Raw genomic sequence first — 20,673 nt, forward strand, 5'->3', positions numbered from 1 at the left:
TAAATCACCTAAAAATCAGCTGTAAGAGACAGAGACTGAAGCTAGCTGAATTTTGTTTTAGTACGTTATCACTTTAGCTTAGCCTGAAATATCAAGTAGTTTATTCTCCTTAAGCTGACGCCTGGCGTTACGCATGATGAGTAAAAACAATGGAATATGTCAGGTTTCTGACTGAGACTAACCATGTCCTTCATGTGAGTGCTCAGTTGTTTATGTACATGCTATTCTTCCCCTGAGACAGGAGGTCTGGACTTGGACTGAGATAGTGACAGTCTACTTAAAGACAAACACACAAAGAATAGACCCACAGAGGACAAACGCATGAACAAAGCCCCCCTCCCCAACACACACAAACCAGCTCCCCAGGCTCACCAGGACCGACTGCTGCTCTGCTGCTATTCTTGTATCTCTGACTTAAGTTCAACAGAATTTGGTAAAGAGAAAACAGCATCGACTTCCGAAGGCTAAAAACACTCACTGCAGATACAGACCAGCTTAAAAAAATCTAAATGCACACAGACAGCCTCAGATAGAAAATAAATAGTCGTGCACAGCAGCACCACACCTCCACTCTTGTCTTGCTACATTTTTTCTTTTTACCTTTCATATATTTGGAGAACAGCACAACTGCTACTTAATGACTGATTGAAATCAGCATAATACAAGCAGTGTAGCTGGCTCACGCAGAATCAGTATGACTGGAGCCGCTGCCTTTCAGTTTGTCTAAAGTCCAGGACCACTCGCTCCAAACCTGAGTCTCTAAACAGGCTCCGTTTTGTTGCACTGAAGCATATATGCAAACTCACATTCAGGCTGCAGGAGGAGAACTGCATGGAAGATTTAGTTTACCAACCGAAGCTAAGAGTTTACTTGCTGCATCATGTTTTATTGGATGCCTGCATATTTATATAACACAAAATGGTAATAATTTTCATCTGTTGGGTATTTAAGCCTTTAGTGCCCAGCAGAACAAGCTCACAGTGAGATGGAAGAAAATAAAAGACATGCAACAGAAGATCCTGGACTTGGTTGCATCTTAGGACAAAGACACACATTACGCATTTCTCAGGACAAACAATCTTCTTGAAAAGTAACATGCATAGCTAGGTCAAGGTAAGTGGAAATAATTAGTTTTAATGCCGGCCCACAATAATAATTTTTCATCTACTTGTTAAATTGTTAGTGATGGGGGAAAAAGTACAGTTCAAATTGTTTTTAAGTCAGGCTTTTTGGTTCTAATAACCAGACAGCAGCCCCATGTTCAAAAGTTAGTAACTAAAAAATGGTAACAAATACAATGAAAGCAAGCGATCCAATAAGGTGTTTAATTAGATAAATTACTATTACATATATAATATTTAAAAACACTGCTGAGCTCTCTAAGAACTTGATATGATATTTTATATGATACTAATGTGTGACGCAGTGCATGAATGTAAACACAGACAAACCAGGAGGATCATGTGACAGCCCCGGCAAAGAAGTCTCTTTCTCAAGGACACTTCAGTAACACGGATGACTGCAAACACAGCGAGTTATTTGGTGGAGGGACAGTCTGTCTGACCACGATGCCTCTGAGCTTTCTTTAAAATGCACAAGAAAACTCTGCTCCCTCTCTGATATTAGCAGTGGCTTGTTATTTACTGGAGCCGAGGAAAATCCCAGAGCCCACAGAGGCCCGTCTGAGTCTCTCCTCAGTTGGGCTATCTGTCTCTGACGCTCTGTACCAGTTATGGTACCATGTCATTAACCATCTACTCCGTGTATTTCTTGGAATTTGTAGACTACAGTCCCATCACCATGTTCAGATCACACAGTGCAGTGTTGAGCTTCGTTTGAACAGTTCAATCATTATTTATAACTGTGTCAATCAAAAGCAACACTTATTAGCTCCGTCTCCTGTCTGTGCTTGACTTACTTAACCTGCTGAATTATTGGTGGGAAAAAAAGGTAATAATGAAAAAAACAACATTAGGTGAACAATATGAGCATTCAGTGTCGATTCCATTTTGGGTTATACTCCAAGCAGAAAGAGTTAGTTGCATCTTCAAGCGGCTGAGATGATTTCTTCTGTAGAGTGGACTCAGAGTTAGTGTGAGGAGTGCAGACAGGCCAAAAGGCCAAAGCTGGTGGTTCAGGCATTGGGATGGGACTGGGATGCCACCTTGATGCATCCTCTTTTGGAACCTTATTTCTCCCATATTAGATTGTCTTCATTGGCTCCCTGTTAAATCCAGAACCAAATTGAAAATCCTTTTCATCACTTAAGGTGATGACTAATCAGGCTGCGTCATATCTCAAAGACCTTATAGTACTGTATCAATCAATTAGAGCACTTTGCTCTCAGACTGCAGGCTTACTTGTGATTTTTAGGATATTTAAAAACAGACATCTGGAGAACCAGCTTCCAGTATAGATCTGGAAGAAAGACACCCTCTCTACTTTTAAGATTAGGCTTCAAAGTTTACATTTTGATAAAGCATATAGTTAGGGCTGGGCCAGGTGACCCCTGAATCCTCCCTTAGTTATGCCAAAATACGTCTAAGCTACTGGGGGCTTCCCATGATGCACTGTGTTTCTTCTTCACTCACAATGTGTTTATATACCTCTTTGTATTGAATCATTAGTTATTATTAATCATCTCTGTCTCTCTTCCACAGCGTGGCTTCGTTCCTTCTTCCTCACCTCACCCCCAAACGGTCACAACAGATGGCCGCCCCTCCCTGCTGGAGGTTTCTTCTAAAAGAGAGTTTTTCTTTCCCATTGTCGCCAAGTGCTTGCTTATAGGGGGATGTAGCACTTTAAGATGACTGTTGTTGTGATTTTGTACATTACAAATACAATTTAATTCAAAAGAAGTAAACTGAACAGAATTAAAATGCAGGAATTTATACCTTTAGGTGTATCGTTAACCAACAAAGAGTGGATAGTCAAAAAACAAGACAGAAAAGGTAATCTCACATGGGTTTCCCGTGGAGGGCAGAATGAGATTAAAGCTTCAGGCCGGGCTCGGTCATGATAGCTTCAATCTGAACTCTGGTTTGTTTAGCATCAAAGAAAAAATACTGTTGCTCAGTAACACAGCCGCAGATCTGATTACTGCTTAAGGCTTTGTTAAGTTTTTCAGACTGACTTTTTAAGTGGAAATCACGGCTACACTTTGGTCTGGCATGCTGTACTTCTTCTTAACTCTAACCATTTTAGTCAAGATGTAATCATTTGATGTTTTGAAATGCTATACTGGATATAAACAAAAGCTTTTCAGTTTAGTCTGTTTGGTCTAAAGAAATTTTTGAGCTTGTGACGTGTTACTGCTCACAAACCCTGCAAATGATATGATGAAGAACAATGCGAGAAGCTCTCCTCAGTCTGGCTTTGGATTGCTTTCTTTAAAAAACACTATTGCCTAACTACCCCAACCCCACCCCCTTCATCCTCTAAACAGCTCCTGATGTGTACATCTGGAGCGTTAGCGCGGTATTAGCTTGCTAATTGATCCTCTGAAGGGCCACAACGGCCATCCGCCAGCACAGTGGTGGATGGAAGTACATGTGGCATGAAGAAAGGACTTTTGTTCTCTGGGCCCCCACGCTCTCGTTCCTTGTATGGAAAATCTGAGGTGGAGGTTTGGGGGGGGCAACCTTTTCCTAAAAACAGCCTCTCTTTCTCTCTGTCACCCAGTCAAACGCTCTGAAAATCAATCAATACTCACTCCAAGTAAAAATGTGGTAAATGGGCTGAACTCTGGCAGAACACTGTACTCCAGAAGAGGGAGAAACAGTGTTCTCGTTACGATGCCTCAGCACACAAACACTACGATCAAGCTGCAGCGTTAGGCACAGTTACAGTGCAATGTGTGTGTTTATGCCAGAGAACATATAACGTGCTCTTAATAAAACAAGAAGCTTTGATCGAGCAGAAACCAAGACTGGGAGGGAACTTTATATGTTCAGCTTTAATTTTAAAGTCACAGTCCACCCAGAACTGAAATTCTTGTGGCAAGTTCACTTCAATGGAATTGCTGCAATCAGAGCTCACAGGGGTCAGATGCCCCTCCCACCAACTCAGAGGCTGTTTTGGCTCGTTTCAACAGAACGCTGTCAACTTTAGCAGCCAGTCAGCTGATGTGCTTCACAAGGGCCTCAGAACAATAAAGCGTCTCTCATTTCCTTCTGTCCCACAACACCTCTGCTTGCTTTTCCATCGTCGACACTGCTGACTCACACACTCCACTGCTGTTTAGTCATAATAAACTCCATTCTCTTTTGGCCAGTTTTGCTTTAAGTTTTACTTTTTTCTTTGATAAAACATTCTTTTTTTTGTCATTTTGACTTTGATGTTTCAGGAATGATTTAGGCATCGGCCTAAATCATTGTGGAACAGGGCATTTCAACCAAGTCCAGTCCAACCTAATGTCCTCAACCGTTCGGTGCAGGGCAATGAGATCAAACTGCGCCTTTATTGTCTACCTATGCTGACGTGCAAGCCTGGAACAGAAACAGTACGGCATGATTTCAACCTGGAACAGAACTCCACTTGTTTATCTTCAGTGGGTTTTTTTTTGTCTACATGCTGAACTCCGCTGTTGTTCCTTTTCCCGGACAAGCCAACTTTTTACACAATCAGCTCTCAACCTACGCAAAGTGTCATTACCACTGGGCAAGGACGGCACACAAGTGGGCCTCTGTATCTTCTGTAATTACCATAATCCTCCTCTCTATGTAGCCAAATAGACACAAATGTCAGACCATTAATCTGGCATAAATGGTTATTTAAGGACAGATCCTGCTTTTCCCCAGTTACGTTACTGTCAGATGGTGAAGCTAAAAAAAGTGGCCACAGATATCAGAGGAAACGGTTATTTTCAGACAGATGATGACTGAATGCCCTTTAGTTTACAGAAAGGAATGTTGACACATGCATTAGCCTAACTTTACGTAACCCTAAACAACCAGTGCACTGATGGAGAAAACACATTTAAAAGTGCTACGGGCGCACCCCGGTGGCAGTGGTCTCTCCCACGTTGTGGTTTTGGTGTTGTGGTCAACGTAGTACACTCTGCCATGAGGCAACACCCTCTGCTCCCAGCTGCACAAAGAGAGAAGAGACAAGCACGCACAAATATTAATTTACTATCACACCGAATACATTCCAGCAACGAGATATCCAAGATTTTCTTAGACTGCCAAATACATCTTAAGTTTTTTTGTTTTGTTTTTAAAGTAGTCAGGGATGTAATAAACCTCTAAATGCATCTCGCTCACCTGCAGCCATCCACACACTTAAGCTTTTTAGGGGCACTGACTCAACAAGTGTTGCTGAAGTTTTATCCTCTATAAAAAAAAAAAAAATCATTCACCTCGACCTCTGTAAACACACGACTCACACTGGAAACACCATTTTAGTCTATCAGTAAAATATTCTTTTCTGACATATTGGTGGCAGTCATCTCATTCTGTGCTTATTCATCTGATAACTATTAATGAATCCCCACTTTTAGGTTGAAACTGCAAATATACACAAACTACGCAGATTCTTACAAAACTATTGGAAGATTTGACTGGGTTCAGAGTTTCAGAGGCAAATATGGTGCTGGTGATAAAACTAATAAAACTGAAAAAGGTGAAGTAAGCTACAAGAAGCAAAAATATATATAGAAGGCAGACTTCATTTTATTGCAGGATGAGGAATGAAAAGGAAATTAAATGTTTTAGTATGGGAGGACTCAACTTTCTCACAATTAAATACTTATGACGCATTCACAGTTTACACGAAAGATCCGGGCCTACTCCAGCATCCATACAAAGTTTATCTATACACAACAACAGATTATTAATCACTGCTTACTTTTAACATTTAATGTGCTAGCATTTTTACATGTAGATACAGCAGTGTGTGTTTAAGATTTTCTTAAACAACAAATATTCCTCTCGTTGTTTCTGTGGCAGTCTTTCGTATCGTTTATAGTTTGCTGCTCAAACTACAGGCTGACTATGAGATGCTGTGACACACTGGCTCTTACCCTGCTGGGAGTGAGTCTGTGGTGGGCTCTGTGGTGCTGTTGCTGGCCTGCTCCGTGCTAGAGGTGGTGTTGGAGCTGGGCTCCACTGAGGCAGCTGGACCCAGGGCTTCCTGCTGACCAGGAGAGGGGCTACTGCTGCTGCTGCTGGCAGCTGGAGACCTGCCCGAAGGAGAAGAAGGAGGAGGCGTGTGTAGGGACACGCCGCGATTGTTCTCCAGTCCATTAGACGTCAGCTCAACCTTATCTGAGAGAAGACACGGGCAGCAAGAAGCATAAGAAAAGCTGGGAAGATGATGTGATGCGTTCTTACAGTCAATTAAGAAATTACGGTTTAAGAGTGAGTGGACTGATGGCTGCATGAGAGCTGATTTGGGACCAAGAAAGACAAACAAACGTTTTTTTGTTGATTGGTTGATTACAAGTAGCTGAAGCATCTGCTGTATATTACTCAGCTACTCTCTTTTCCCACATTTCCTTTCTCTCCACCAGTGCTGTCAAATAAAGGCATTAAACGCTTCCAATGACCTTTAAATTAAATGTTAAGTTTGTGTTACCGTCTAAAGATTGCCAATTTCAAGCTTCAAGTTTGGCATTTGCACTTGGAAGGTGTTTCTAATTCCCCAAAATGAGTGGGCGATCCTTAGGCTGCAAAATAAACACAAATCTATCCGCCTGTGAGAAAATCACCGAAGGATGCACACATACAATGTTTTTATTGACTGAAGCCCTGCAGTAGCCTTTCAGCATATTTTTCAGCCTGCTCATCTCGATAAGTTGCTTAATTTAATCATTTTGTTTAATTTTGTTTAGTGTTTTGAACGTCTTTCAAAACTGTGACACTACGCATATCTAAAATTGTCATGTGACATATTTAGGAGTGGATAAAAACTTTTTGGGTGTGTACAGATTATTTTCACTACAGCTCATCTCCTCATAATTCTTTTTTTATCAAATGTATTATCTAGAAAATGGTAGAAAGTGTGAAGAATTCCCGTTATCTCCTTTATGTTTCTACTTTTTCTGACCTAAAGTCCAAAATTTCTCTCATTTGTGACAAAGTAAAGCTTAAAATTCATTTTCCATACGAAGCATATATAAAAGCTGCTGATTAAATTTCTGTAAATAAACAGCTGAAATATTATCTTAGCCACATCTACCATTCGCTGTAGCGTGGTGTAACGTGGTTATTTTCTTGGATGCTCCATTTGAAAAGCTTCCTCAGCAGTGTAACCACATAAATGTAAAAAGCCTGCGTTCTTAAACTGTGCGTGACACCGTGGCGAGGTGAGCAGACTTTCCTACCTGCGCTGTTTCCGGGGCTGCCGTGACTCTTAGAGGACTGCCGACGAGCAACGGGTCCGGGGATCTGCTCCTCACTCAGATCCCCATTTGTCAGAGAGCTCCCTCTGGAGTCCCCCGAGGACTCACCCTGCGAACCCCCCACTGAGTGCCTGTTGCTCCTGAAAACAGAGAAAGAAAAGAAGACATATCAACATCTGCACTTACTTTATTCACCTCGTCCTTTTATATCCTTTGTTTTAACGACTCACAATTCAACCACACACGCAGAGGTGTCAGCTGCTTTTCCTCTCTGAACACTATCATATTTTCCCCAACGCTAAATATAACTTTGCTTTTCTGACGAGAAAGAGAAAAGCACGATGGCTTGCCCCCCCCAGGACTGAGGAATGCTGGGGCCGAGCTTGGACGGCGATCTCTAGATTCAGTTGTTTACGCAGCTCAATAAGGAGAAGAACTAACAGTGCAGTGTGCACGTCTGCATGTTTTTATGACCATGTTCATGCAATGAGAACACTTGAGAACAGCATAAGAAGCCTGTCATCTTGTCTGTTGGTGGCATCTCTTCATATGCAGTATAGAGATGTTGACTGCCTCGCCATGACAGCAGCGGTTTAGGCTCTTGGCTGAACTGTGCTTAATGCCCCCCCACAGTGTTTAGAGGGAAATACCATCTGACCCCATGCACTCCCGCAGCAAAGCTTGGAAATAAATGCAGCCTGCTCCACTATTTATTATCTCGCTACCATTCTAGCCAGTGAGAGCTGCGTCTGAAACCACACTTGGGGTGGGGGGGGATAACATGCTGGCACTCTGCATAAGTGCTTCAGTCGACCGTGCTGGCAATGGCTTCCTCCACTCGACCCTTTTCTTCTCTTTTCTGCATTTATTTTGATTACAATTACGCCTGGGGTTTATGACTTTCATAAACAGTTTTTTAGAAACGGGTTTGGAAAGTTTAGCATTGTATTTATTATTATTGTTCTTACTGTACCACAACGTCTGCAGACTTTCTAAAGCGGTGGGATTAAAGAAGCCTCTTTTTCTTTGAAAAGGCATTTTTGGTTTGTTAGGCTATAAAGAATCACAAAGTCTTTTAAAAATCTGACTTCTGGAAATAAACATTAAGACAGAATAATGCTGAAATGATGGCTTTTATAAATACACTATTATTCTGGTGTTCAGCTATTCAACAGGAGATAATCATGACTTGTATTTGATGTTTTGCTCGACTGATATGCCAGAAAAGTGAATCTCTTTGGAGTTTTATTGCCTATTAGAAAAAATGAGCTGATTTTTATTTTTTTTTATTTAATGTTTTAGACATAAGCTATAACTTTAGCTTATCTAATGCAATATATCCCGCAGGAGATGCCAGTACAGTCTACAGTATTCCCCACATAACTCATAAAGAAGCTCTAATGAAAGCTGGCTACAGTGTATGCACCTCCTTTTGTATATCTTGTTATATTTCATGTTATAATTCAGAAATTTTATGAGCCTAAATGTCACTGTTCATTATGACAGCCATGGAGTTATGACAATTAAGAAATCCCAGACTTTTGGGCCATCTGTCCTGCTGTGTCACCCCAAGCTCTTCAGGAGCTGGAGAGCAAAACAACAATATCCCACGACGTGCTCTAATAAAATAATAAAATAAAATATCAATTTCCCCTAGATGACAGCAAGCTGTGCAGATCCAGGAACCCAAAGTCCGTTTTATGCAGATGCCAGATGGTGGGAATTATTACACCGTGACGCAAACGCAAAAATTTGGGAAGGGGATAAATGATCCCCTTTCTTGTGTGGAGAAAACCACAACTAACCACCACATATGTTGGTAGAAAAAGATTCAGAGTCTTGAACTGAGCTATTTCCCAGAATCCCCTGTTACATGTGTAACGGCACAATGAGTTGGATGTTAACCATAGTTTTTACTCCATTAAAATATTGTTGAAGCATTGTTGAGGACTGTACCCAAATCCCAAACAGTCACAGTGTGTGTGTCTTTGTGTGCGTTTTCTGACCTGGCCTGTGATCCCGCTGTACTGGGAGTCTCCTCGCTCTGTGTCCTCCTCAGGTTGGGTCTATCCGACTGAAGTATCTCTGCAACAAAGACCGATTACATCATTAGTGGACAGACATACACACGGACACATCCATATCACACTCCTACCAGCACAGTAACAGTTCAGCAGTGAATCCTTGACTAGATAAAAATTAGTCAAGTCTCCTTTAGCTTGTGACAAAACAGTGACAGTTCGGGCTGTTTCTGTCTCCTGCAGTAGACAGCCCTGTTACTATAGCAACCCAATGCAGTCCAATAAAGAAATAAAAGAGGAGGATGTAGAGTCAGGATTGGTTTTATTCACTAAACAGTGACAGGGCCAAACAAGTGCACGTGCAAGGTTTCTGAAACTAAAAATGAGGATGTGTGAAATTAATTTAGTGTACTATTTAATTCACGCAATATTTCTGCAAGGTAAAACAGAAGGTTTAACCTCAGACACCACTGTTTATCTGCAGGAAATGTCACACTTGGTTTTAAAAAAAATTCCCAAAATGTGTAAAATGTCCATCTGCATCTAAAGGACAGAGGTCACTCTTTCGAGGACGCAATGTTCACATTTTGGACAGAGAAGACAGATGGTTTGAACGAGAAGCAAAAGAAGCCATCTATGTCCACTGTGAACGAACATCTCGGATGAGAGGTGAAACATCTTCAAGGAAACTTAAAGAAGTCCAGATGCTTTTCTTTCCAAGCTTCTTAGACTATGATGACCTGGATGACTGAGAACCTTCACAGACATAAAATGTCAAATATACAATTAGAAATGTTATATTTTCCATAATAAATACACTATAGTGAGAACTGGGCTCACATCTGTCAATCTGGACCAAGTGACAATCCTCAGGGCCGGGCCCAAATGAAGCAAACACATACTATAATCATCAAAACCTGCAGTTCCTCCAATGGCCACTGGAGGCTAGCTCTAAATTTGAGACAATCCCCATGGACTCGTATGAGAAAATGTCCATTTTCAGCAATTAAATAAAGAGGTTTACAACCTGGCACTAAAACATTGTTTGTCTTCTTTATAACGGCTGCACATGGATAGGAGTCTATGACTGACAGTTGTGCTAACAGGCAGCAAATCACTCAAATGAACCTCTGAATGGTTCAGATATTTGATCTGGACAAAAAAAAAAAAAAAAAAGATGGATGGATTTTGGATGAAATTATCTCAATAATCATAAAACTATACAAATACAACATACACAACTGATTTGCTGCACAAAAAAACCTTCAGTTGCTAGTAAACTATATATAACTAGCGAATGATTCCACGTGGTGATTCTCCTTTATGAGCAAAGTTTGCAGAATAAACATCAAGTTGCATTCAATAAAAACTTAAACTAGTGAATAAAACCGTAAACCCATCAGGATGTGTTCACTTACACCACACAGTAAGAGGGCCAAGCACTGTTCACAAATGAAAGACTTTGAGTCGCCCCCCGCTGGCCATTATCAAGAAAGCAAGATCAAGGCACTTCACATTAGCTTCGCTTTACAGACTCTGAAGATACATCTTGCGAATACAATCCATGTTTCCTATCACTTCGTTACCATCGCTGATAACAGGCGAAAAAATTTCTGACAAATTAACTTTTTAAAATCACACTTTGAAGCAAGTATTGACAATCCTGGCTAAAAAACTCGAAGCAAACTCACTAAGCAATAAATTCAGCTTCCCTAACATCATCATTATCAGTCCCAGTGTCTTCTAAGACAGCGGTCCCCAACCTTTTTTGCGCCACGGACCAGTTTATGCCCGACATTATTTTCACGGACCGGCCTTTAAGGTGTCGCGGATAAATACAACAAAATAAAACTAGTACCCGTACCGAAAAAAAGAAGATTTATTCATAACACACGTGAAAAGACCCAGGAAAACCGAGTAAACAATAAAAACGATAACAAAATAACGCTGAAAACCGATAAAAACCCTGAAAACCATACATTTCACACCTGAGCCTCAACTCTCGCGGCCCGGTACCAAACGACTCACGGACCGGGGTTTGGGGACCGCTGTTCTAAGACACAGATTTATCGTCTCACTATGAAATTTGTGGTGGTTACCTGTCCCTGCATCTCAGAGCTGTACAGTAAATGACAAAGTGCTCATACTGAGGCTTTGTGTGCACAAATAAAACAATAACCCTGAAAACCATACATATAGACCTGACACATGTGGTGGTGGAAGCACAGTTGGCGGTTTAATAGAGACCATTCATGCTTGTATGTATCGAGTAGTCTGTGCTGGTTTGTGTGCGCAGTGGTATGCGGTCTTGGCGGTGTGAGGGAATGTGTGACTATACAGTCCCAACTGTGACTGAAAGCCACAGGCCTGTAACGCGCTTTTCATTAACACTCACTTTCTCCTTTACACACCACCTTCCTTTGTGCCGTGGGCACGACAGCCTCAAATGGCATCCATGTTTACACATTTACATATCCCGCTATCTAAGGTAAAGAAAACAGGTAAAGTCTCACTGACTCACATACTTGCGCACACACACGCACACACACACAGCACTGTTTTAGAGCTATGAAAGAGCTTCTTGTGAGCAGACCTGGTGGACATACAGAAAAATAAACAGTGGTCTTGAGGAGAAACCATTGTGTCATAGCCCGCTCACTGAGTTCATCATCCCCCATCCCGCGTAATGGTCCAATTACTGCTCTGGTGCGTGTCTGTCTGAGGTGGTATGCCTTCTCAACATCTAAACTTCAGTGAAAATAACAGAGGGCACACATTTCAGTCACACAGCTGCTATGGAGAGACTGGAAGCTTTGGCTTACTTGTTTAACCTCAGTGTCCACTCGGATTAGCCCCTGTGAAAGAGAACACCTTTGATTTAAGACGGCAATAAAAGAGGTCGATGAGGCCGAGCCCAGAGGTGTTCACTGATGTTAACAACAACACAAAATGAACACATTCACACAACTTGCAGCCAGGGCGACAAATGAACTGATTATGACAACACTTAGATGAGGGTCTACACCAGAGGTATTAAAGATAAGGTTCGGGGCCAAGAATCAGCCCAGCAAAGACTCCAATTTCGCCCACTGGACAGCTTTAAAAATATGAAGGAGTGGAACTTAAACACAGACACCAACCCTAATATCCTCATTTGCCACACATCCTACTCCAAGGCAATTAAATAATAGCTAAACAATAAAATTACAGAAAAGCTGCAGTTTTTCCACAATTTACTACAGAAATGTATGTTTGTTTAATTATATAATTAAAGGACGTTTTTAGCAAAGGACTACAGGGACCTTTTCTGTAATTTTACACATTTATCATGTAGTTTCATGCTTCAAGGCCCAATTATCAAAGTTTGATGTCCCTGGTCTACATGAAGCACCAGCGAGACGGTCATCAACTGGCCATTTGTTATTTGTAATGATGATCGTAACAGGTCTTCATTGCATAAAATTTCATTGCAAATGGAGCTTATTTTTAACCTGTATCGTGATATTAGGATTTATGAGTAACTACAAAAACAAATATTGGCTTTTTAAAACCATGAAATATCGGTACTGGTATCGGTCTTAAAATTCCTACACTGCCTAAACTCTACATAACAAGTAACAGGGCTCGCAAAATCGCTGGCCCGACGTCCCGGGGCTAGCGATATCTCTGGTCGGACGACCAAAATCTATCTCAGCCCAAAATGCGCAGTTTGTGTTTAACTAAGCATTTATGAAATCACTTTATTTTTTTCCCAGTCTGTTTATTCAGTGTTGGCCACACCACCCTTTAATATCAGTCCCTATATATAGACATCATTGGGCAGTGACTGGGATTTTCACATCACATAGTTGCCCTCGTTTTGAAGATTGTAACGTCTCATCCATGGACATTTTCTTGTGGATACATGCTATACCACAATATATACATCTTCCAGTGACACTTTTGGCTGAATTTCTGTCTCACGCTCTTAATGAGTTCCACAACTCTGGCACATTTAGCCAGTTAATTAACACAGTCTAGTGTGACGTCTCAGTGTTGACCAGTGTTAGTCAGTGGGTCGGATAATCTGAGGGTGTCTGTGCTGCGGTTTACATGTGGCTCCTGCTTCTGTGGGATAGGAAGCTGTGAGTATGTGGAGTGTGTATGTACGAATCTGACAGTTACAAAGTTTGCCAAAAGTTGAAATATAAGGGTTTGTTTATGAAGCCCACCACATGCGTGCGTGTGTGTGTGTCAGAAAAGCTGCCAGGGGAAGTGAGCAAACCCCCAAACTAACAGAGCTGCGTTCAGACTGAGAACACAGAGCCCCTTGACATCACCAGAAGTAACACACTCCCACCTTTATGCACTTTGTATATTCAAGCAGCTCACATACGGCTGAGCACACACACTCTGCAGAATGTAAAACACATGTGCGCTCACACACAAGTGCAAAAAACCCAAAACAAAACAACAAAACCCCCACACATCTGCATCGACACTCAGGACAACATAAAAAACACACACAAAGTCAAGTGCCTCAGCTTGAAACCCAGGATCTGGAGGGCACACTTCAGGCCTCTCCTCCCCCTGAAACACACACACACACACACACACACTTGCATTCAACTTTGTCATCGCTGCCCCTGCAAGCTTGAAGAGGAAACCCCCCCCCCCAACTCTCGCTACCATGCACACTGCTCCAGGATCACAGAAGGCGATTGTACTACTGAGCTGCAAGCAATGAGACTCAATTACGCAATTCTCTGCAACAAATTAGACAAAAGCGCTCCTGATGTTGGTGATTATGTGTGTGGAGAGGCTGCAGATAACAGAAAACTGGGGGGTGGAGGGCTCTTTTCGTTGTACGTCAACCTTTGACCTGCACACACGCTCAAATTACAGATGCACGCTTGTTTAACTGCATTATGAGGGCCTCGTTTTCACTGCATTCATTCCTTTATATCCAGAAAATGGTCTTACTTTAAACCATGGTTCCACATTTTTCCATAAACGCGCTCACTCGCTTCCACGCCAAGACTTTGGTGAGAAGATCAAAGTCAAAAGAGCAGCATGCAAGCTTGGCTTTGTATCACGACTACTCAATCTTTACAAAATTATGCGTAAAAATGAGATGTTCCCACTAACCTTTCTGCAGCCAGCTCTAGCTGCTGGATGAAAGGATTATCCAGAAAGTCAAAGTACTCTGTTAAAGATCTGGATATTCAAATTTTTTTTCTGTTTATTTTGAATATGACAACACTGCATTTAGGTTGTTTAGGTTGTTTGGGCTGTAAAATTACATAATAATTCTCACCTTTCAGGAACCATTTGAACTTTCTCTGCAGGTTAAGGAGTTACAGTCATGTGAAGCACGCATGATAAAATCTAGGCCGAGCTGATTCTTGTGCCTGTGTTCAGCCAACAGTACCTTGTGAAGCTTTTGTGCTGTCGTGACAAACAGCATATCTCTGTAAAGCCTGTCTTTACTTCTTTTGGAAACAATCTGAATTTTGTCTGTAGCACAAACGGGAACGGACAGACGCTTGTAGCATGAGCTTGCCACCAGGCTGATAGTTTAAAAAGGCATTATGGGATAGTTTGCAGACTCCTTGTTCTTTATGCACAAAGTGTTTTCAATCGACGACGGGTCTGCAGAGCAGTTTAGTAAACTGTTTTATTAGAGTTATGCTGTTGGAAAATGTGTGACTTTGCAGAAAAAAGCAAGACCTTCTTTTAGCTTTAGATAGCAGCTCCATAACTTACATGTAGTATCAAAAGTGCCAACAAGCTATAATAAACTTTGCAGTGAAACTTCAGCTTCCTTTGAAGGCCTCAAATCCACATGGGGAAAAGAGTTGGGTGTCAGATGAAGTTTGGGATTCAGTCCTCTCCGGTAAATTCCACATCACTCTGCGCTCCCTATTACAATTTAAAGTATTTCGTAGGTCCACTTATCTAAACCCAAATTAGCTAAGATTTATCCTGGCTTAGGCCCCTGCTGTAATAGGTGCGGGTTTGATGATGCCAATCTCACCCACATGTTTTGGATCTGTCCTGCCTTGGCAAATTTTTGGTGAGGTGGAAGGCTGCTGCCCCGCCCACCTATGTTCAGTGACTTGCTGATCTCATGTCATGTCTTAGTCTTGAAGTCTTTGCAAGGAAAGGTTTTTGTCAACATTAATCGGCCCTCCCGAGTTTTGGTGTTCTGTTAACTTTCTTTACCTATGAGGAGTTCTGCTCTGTCTTCGATGCAACCAGTGTTTATGTTTCCATTTTTTTTTTTGTAAACTGTATGTATATCTTAATAAAAATATTTCGAGTAAAAAAAAAAAAAAAAAAAAGTGCCAACATGCAATGCGGTCTGATAATGATTTTCAGTTTCCAGAGCCCTGAGCAGTGATTTTCACTTCCACGCGAGGACACCAAAGATGACCGCCATTCAGGATTCTCTGCATCTCTTTGATTTTTTAGTTTTATTTTTTGTTCATTTTGTTGCAACACATATCGCTGCATCTATTTTTCTGTGCTGAAAAAACCCACAGTGTTTGCATTTTGAGCAAATCAATGCTGGGAGAGCGTCCAGCCCACCCCACGACCCTGAACTGGAGAGGCAGTTAGAAAACAAAAAAAGGATGGATGAATTGTTTCATTGCTGTTTTTGTACCATTTTCAATTAAACTCAGGGTTTATAGAATTTGCAGATGATTGCATTCTGCTTTGATCCACATTTTACACAGAGCACCAACCTTTTTGGAAACTGGGTTGATGTTGGAAAAACACTGTAAAGAACAAATAATACACCAGAAATTTATTTTAATTATCTTTTAAAAGTCAGAAAATTACAGATAAGTCCACAAAATATTAGCGGACAATGTTTTTCCTTTTTCGTGAACTATTAGATTCATTGTGTCCACACTGATTTAGTGGAATTATTCATCTGGTGCTAACTGTGATGAAGTCCTGGCATGCAAATATGGAAAGAGTTGCCGCAGAAACAGCAGGGACTTTGGCGACTGTGTCCTTACAACTTAAAAACACTGTGTATGATTCTTATGTGCATTTAAATCCAAACAATTATCTAATTATCAAAGAAAAGCCCCATTTACAGGATTTGTTTTTCCATCTTGTCCCTCTCGGGGAGATATATGTTACAACAGCATGCACACACTCGCACACCTCCTCTTAACCTCTCTTCACATCTGAACAGTCACAAAGAGACACATTTACGCAGCCCATGCTGTGGCAGGCCTCAGGCCTCACTGCTGGCTGTGTTCATTCAGCAGGATACACTGCGGGCTCTGTGTGGCGCTCTATGAAGCCTTGTGTGTGTGTGTGTGTTGCACAGAGAGAGGAGATGGATGCATGGAACCTCGCTATGGCTTTAAGAGCAGATTAAGAACACCGTATTTGTTTAAAAAAACATAGACCCAGTCTTTGCTTCCAAACCATAAAGGAAGGCAAAATGTTAGTGTAGTGCTTGGGAGCGGAAAATTCTGTTGACTGAGAGTCAATAAGTGTGTGAAGTGTTTGAAATCCTTCCTGGCAAACTATGGAATCATTTTATATTGGTTTGGGAATAGCAATACATGAATGTGAAGATAAAATATCAACTGAGGCTACAGTTACACAGTGTCATATATTCTTTTAATATCATGATTTAAGTGTAACGATATTCTTGTTTTGTTATTCTTGGCCAGACAGACAGACTACTGGGACACTATTTAAACGTCACCTAAACTCTCTACTAAAAACAACAACCGGCTTTGGTGAAATGAATAAATACTCTCTAGTCTAACTTTACAGTAACTGTCATCAGGTATGACACAATACACCTGAAGCTAGCCACTGCATAACAAATGCTTTATCCAAATTCTTCAAAACTGTTATCTTTATACAGTTAAAGCAGATAAAAGCAATACAGAGAATATTTTCTGCTGATCCAGCGCTTTCTAAAAATCAAAGTGCACTCAGTGAAAAATAAGAGTTTCTAATGAGAAGAAGCCTGAGTCACCGGGAATGTGACGGCAGAAGGCGGACAGAGCGTGCAGATGTTTTTGGCAGAAGCGAGCTGGCACAAGGGCAATAAAAAGAAATTTGTTGAGACTAACAAGAGCGTAGCCGCTGCTGCCGCTGCTTTTTCAGACACTTTCATTTGTCAGATATACGGCCTGGAGGCCAGGCCCTCTGCTTGTCTTTGGAAAGTGCGAAAATGGCAGAGGAGGTGGTCAATTTTTAGACTTTTTACTGTGTTTTGCACCAGGAAGCATTGTGTTCCAAGACATTAAGACAGCAGCTGTCAAAATCCGGTGCAGAGGTGTGATACAACATCAATTTAACAGCCTTCATGACATTACCCATGACCTGCTGTGCCACTGGAAGGATGTTAAAACATGTCAAAGTCACGGAGGCATGTCAGTGCTTCTCTGACTTTCAACAGCAGCTCTTTTTCTAAGTGGAAAAAAACGACTTTGCACACTAAGACACCTCCAGCTGTTCATCGTATGTGTTGTGAGGATGAATCCTGAAATGTTATGGTGTTTACAGTGCAAAAACTCAAAATCTTACCAAGTATATTTGTCTAATTTCTATTCAAAATATCTCATCACACTGGAAAAAAGACACAATCAGCTACAGAGTGACATTTCAGTGAGATATGGGAACTTGTTTTTAGTGCATCTTGGATCTGGAGAAACTTCACTTGTTCCATCGGCAGATTTTTTTCACTTATTTCAAGCAAAAATATCGTGTATAAGTGAAAAAAATGATTAATTAAATTCTATTATCTAAATATTTAGAAATATCTGAAGCAGCACTGTACTCTCAGAAAACATCAAAGATCACAGGTAAAATGCTGACCTTACTTTGACTGCTGCAAAGGAGACCAGGTCAGGTCACATTACTGCATGTAAAGGAGGCAGGAGGAGGCCAAACTACTTGTCAAGCTAATGAAATCTTCATTCATATAAATGTACATGAAATTACCATCAAATCTGACTTTTTCTCCATAATTTACGCCAAAGCCAATATGGCCGCTTTTGACAACGCACTTTAGATTTAAAGACTAAAGAACATGAGCAAACGTGTGTGTTGCCTGTTAGATAAAATAAGTGTAACACCTCTGGTCAACACATTAAAAGGTTATCAAAATGATCCTGGTTCCATGATAGACGTTACTTGGAATTACAGCTTGAATGACTGATGGTGATTATACTATAAACAATATAATCAATATAAACATAAAAAACAACATTATGGCATTTCAGACATGACAAACACAAGCGGTTAAATACTTTACATGGAAATAACAGGACATGGAAAGGTACAGTGCTATTACTGCTAACATTAATATAATTAATAAAACTGCAAAAATGTGAAGAGGGAGCAAACGCCTTCGCTGTCGCTACAAAACAAACATCCATTTAATGCACGCTGGTATTTCCTAATGAAATAAGTGAAAAATGTCACAGTATAGGATGTTCAAAACATCAGTAACAACTAGTTATTGATTACTCACACCTACTGACAAAGGATGGAGTCTGCTGGTTAAAGTCTACAATACTTAAACAAATTCCGATAAAAAAAGCAACAATAATTTAAAAACAATTCGATAATTTAAAGCAATTCAGTTATTGAAGCATTTATTTTCAGGTTATTCACAACATTCATGCTTCAAACCTGCAGCAAAGGTTTACTTGTTTTTTGGTGTAAAAGTGTTGCTACATAGCAGAACACTGCACCACCATCACACCACAGTCTGCTGAATCTTAAAGTTTCAAGCTGAATCTTTTTGCAGTTAAACTGTTTCTAGGATTAAAAAGACAAATCAAATGCAAAGTTGCATCAGTCTACCAAACCTTAAGGCTCACCTTCACTATTCCTGCTATTTTTAATTGCACTATGAAATGAGGTTATGGCTCCCTGGAAACGTTTGTTATTGTCCTAAGGCCTTCTCCTGCGTGGGAACCAACAAATATTTTAATTTCCAAAGGTTTAGGCAGCTGCGTAGAGAACTCAGTGACTGTGGGTTGCTGGGACAAGGTTTCGGGAAACAGAGTATTTATGAAGCTTTGAAATTTGAATCACCTCCCTAAAAATAATTAGAGTTAAATTAACTGAGGTTAAAGGTGCTTTTTGGACACTTGCATTTTTAAAAAAGAGAGAGGGAGAGAGAATAAAAAAATAATCTTGCTTAAATGCTGAAAATAATGTCAGCTTTTACTCGGCTGTCTTTAGTAAGACTAAACACAGTAAAATGTTAAGGCATGCTACTGTACAGCCACAGCATAGAGCAGGAGGCAAAGTAGGCCAGCAAAACATAGAAGGCTTCCAGTCCCACTGTTTTTAATAAACAGTGGTTAAAGTACTTTTAATAAAGTAAGACTGTTAAGCATCTGCCTAACGTTTCATCTGATTCCTGTCGACACCCACATCTGTAAAGTTATCCAGATGTGGGTATCTTTAGACTTATTTGTTGATTCTCAGTAGACCATCTAAAAACTAATACAAATGAAAGACAACAATCAACATTAGATTAAAACAGCATTCGGCTGTCACCAGTGTCACCACATAAGCAATGTACCAACAAGCTGTCGTGTCACCATGACGAAAAAAACTCCACTACAGAACATGTCAACAGCAACTGTATTTAACCTGAGAGCAAAGAGGGCAAGAAGAAGCGATTTAGACTATTTTGAACCCTTTGGCTTTTTCCAGCACTCATTACCAGGGCGGCGAGACACACAAGCATCTCACTGTACAGATATATCTGTGTGTGTGTTTGCTTTCTGGCAGTGCTACAAAATATTAAAGAGAAAGAGCAAGGGGAAAGAGGGAGAGGAGGAGAAAAACTTTAATACTGCGGTGTATTCCGGACTAATAAGCTGTCTGGGCTTCTGTGGGAAACTGTGTGTGTGTTCACTTTAATATAGCTTGTCTGACCGGTGTAAGCTTTGCCATGCACTTCTGTGTGCTTCTCCAAGGCTACATGTTTGACTGAGAGCTTTCTTTGAATGTGCTGCATGTTATTTCATTTTTATATTGTGCACGGTGCAGCTGTGAGACAAATCTTCACATCTGTGGTGTGACTGCTTTGCGATGTGCTTTTCAGGTCATTTCTGTGCGATTACCTTTACCCTTGTGCATGTGTGCGCGTGCTTGAGAGATAAAGGCAGGACTCACTGTCTGCTGCCGTGCTGCCGTTGGGCAGCGAGCCCAGATCAACAACCATGCCGTCCAGACAGACGTTGAGCTCGCCTCCTGCTACAACCGAGCCTTTGTTCTCCGTCTGCAGCACCAGACTCAGCTGGACGTTCTCCACTAGAGGGTGGA

At 40.9% G+C, this 20,673-nt stretch overlaps 1 protein-coding gene across 3 annotated transcripts in view; it reads right to left on the reverse strand.

Annotated features, from left to right (window-relative positions):
* wwp2 (WW domain containing E3 ubiquitin protein ligase 2) overlaps positions 1 to 20,673 on the reverse strand; it is a 61,377-nt gene that overhangs the window by 28,060 nt on the left and 12,644 nt on the right. For 2 of the 3 annotated variants that reach the window (XM_040036434.1, XM_040036427.1), the window contains exons 5-9: positions 20,524 to 20,661; positions 9,349 to 9,427; positions 7,325 to 7,482; positions 6,023 to 6,266; positions 4,999 to 5,088 (exon numbers count right to left, since the gene is read on the reverse strand). In XM_040036434.1, coding sequence (XP_039892368.1) covers positions 4,999 to 5,088; positions 6,023 to 6,266; positions 7,325 to 7,482; positions 9,349 to 9,427; positions 20,524 to 20,661 — 709 coding nt within the window. The remainder of the gene's footprint in view (positions 1 to 4,998; positions 5,089 to 6,022; positions 6,267 to 7,324; positions 7,483 to 9,348; positions 9,428 to 20,523; positions 20,662 to 20,673) is intronic. The other variant, XM_040036443.1, reaches the window with a different exon arrangement.

This window comes from Simochromis diagramma, unplaced genomic scaffold, assembly GCF_900408965.1.
Source record: "Simochromis diagramma unplaced genomic scaffold, fSimDia1.1 OVJJ01000333.1, whole genome shotgun sequence".
Classification (NCBI taxonomy): domain Eukaryota; kingdom Metazoa; phylum Chordata; class Actinopteri; order Cichliformes; family Cichlidae; genus Simochromis; species Simochromis diagramma.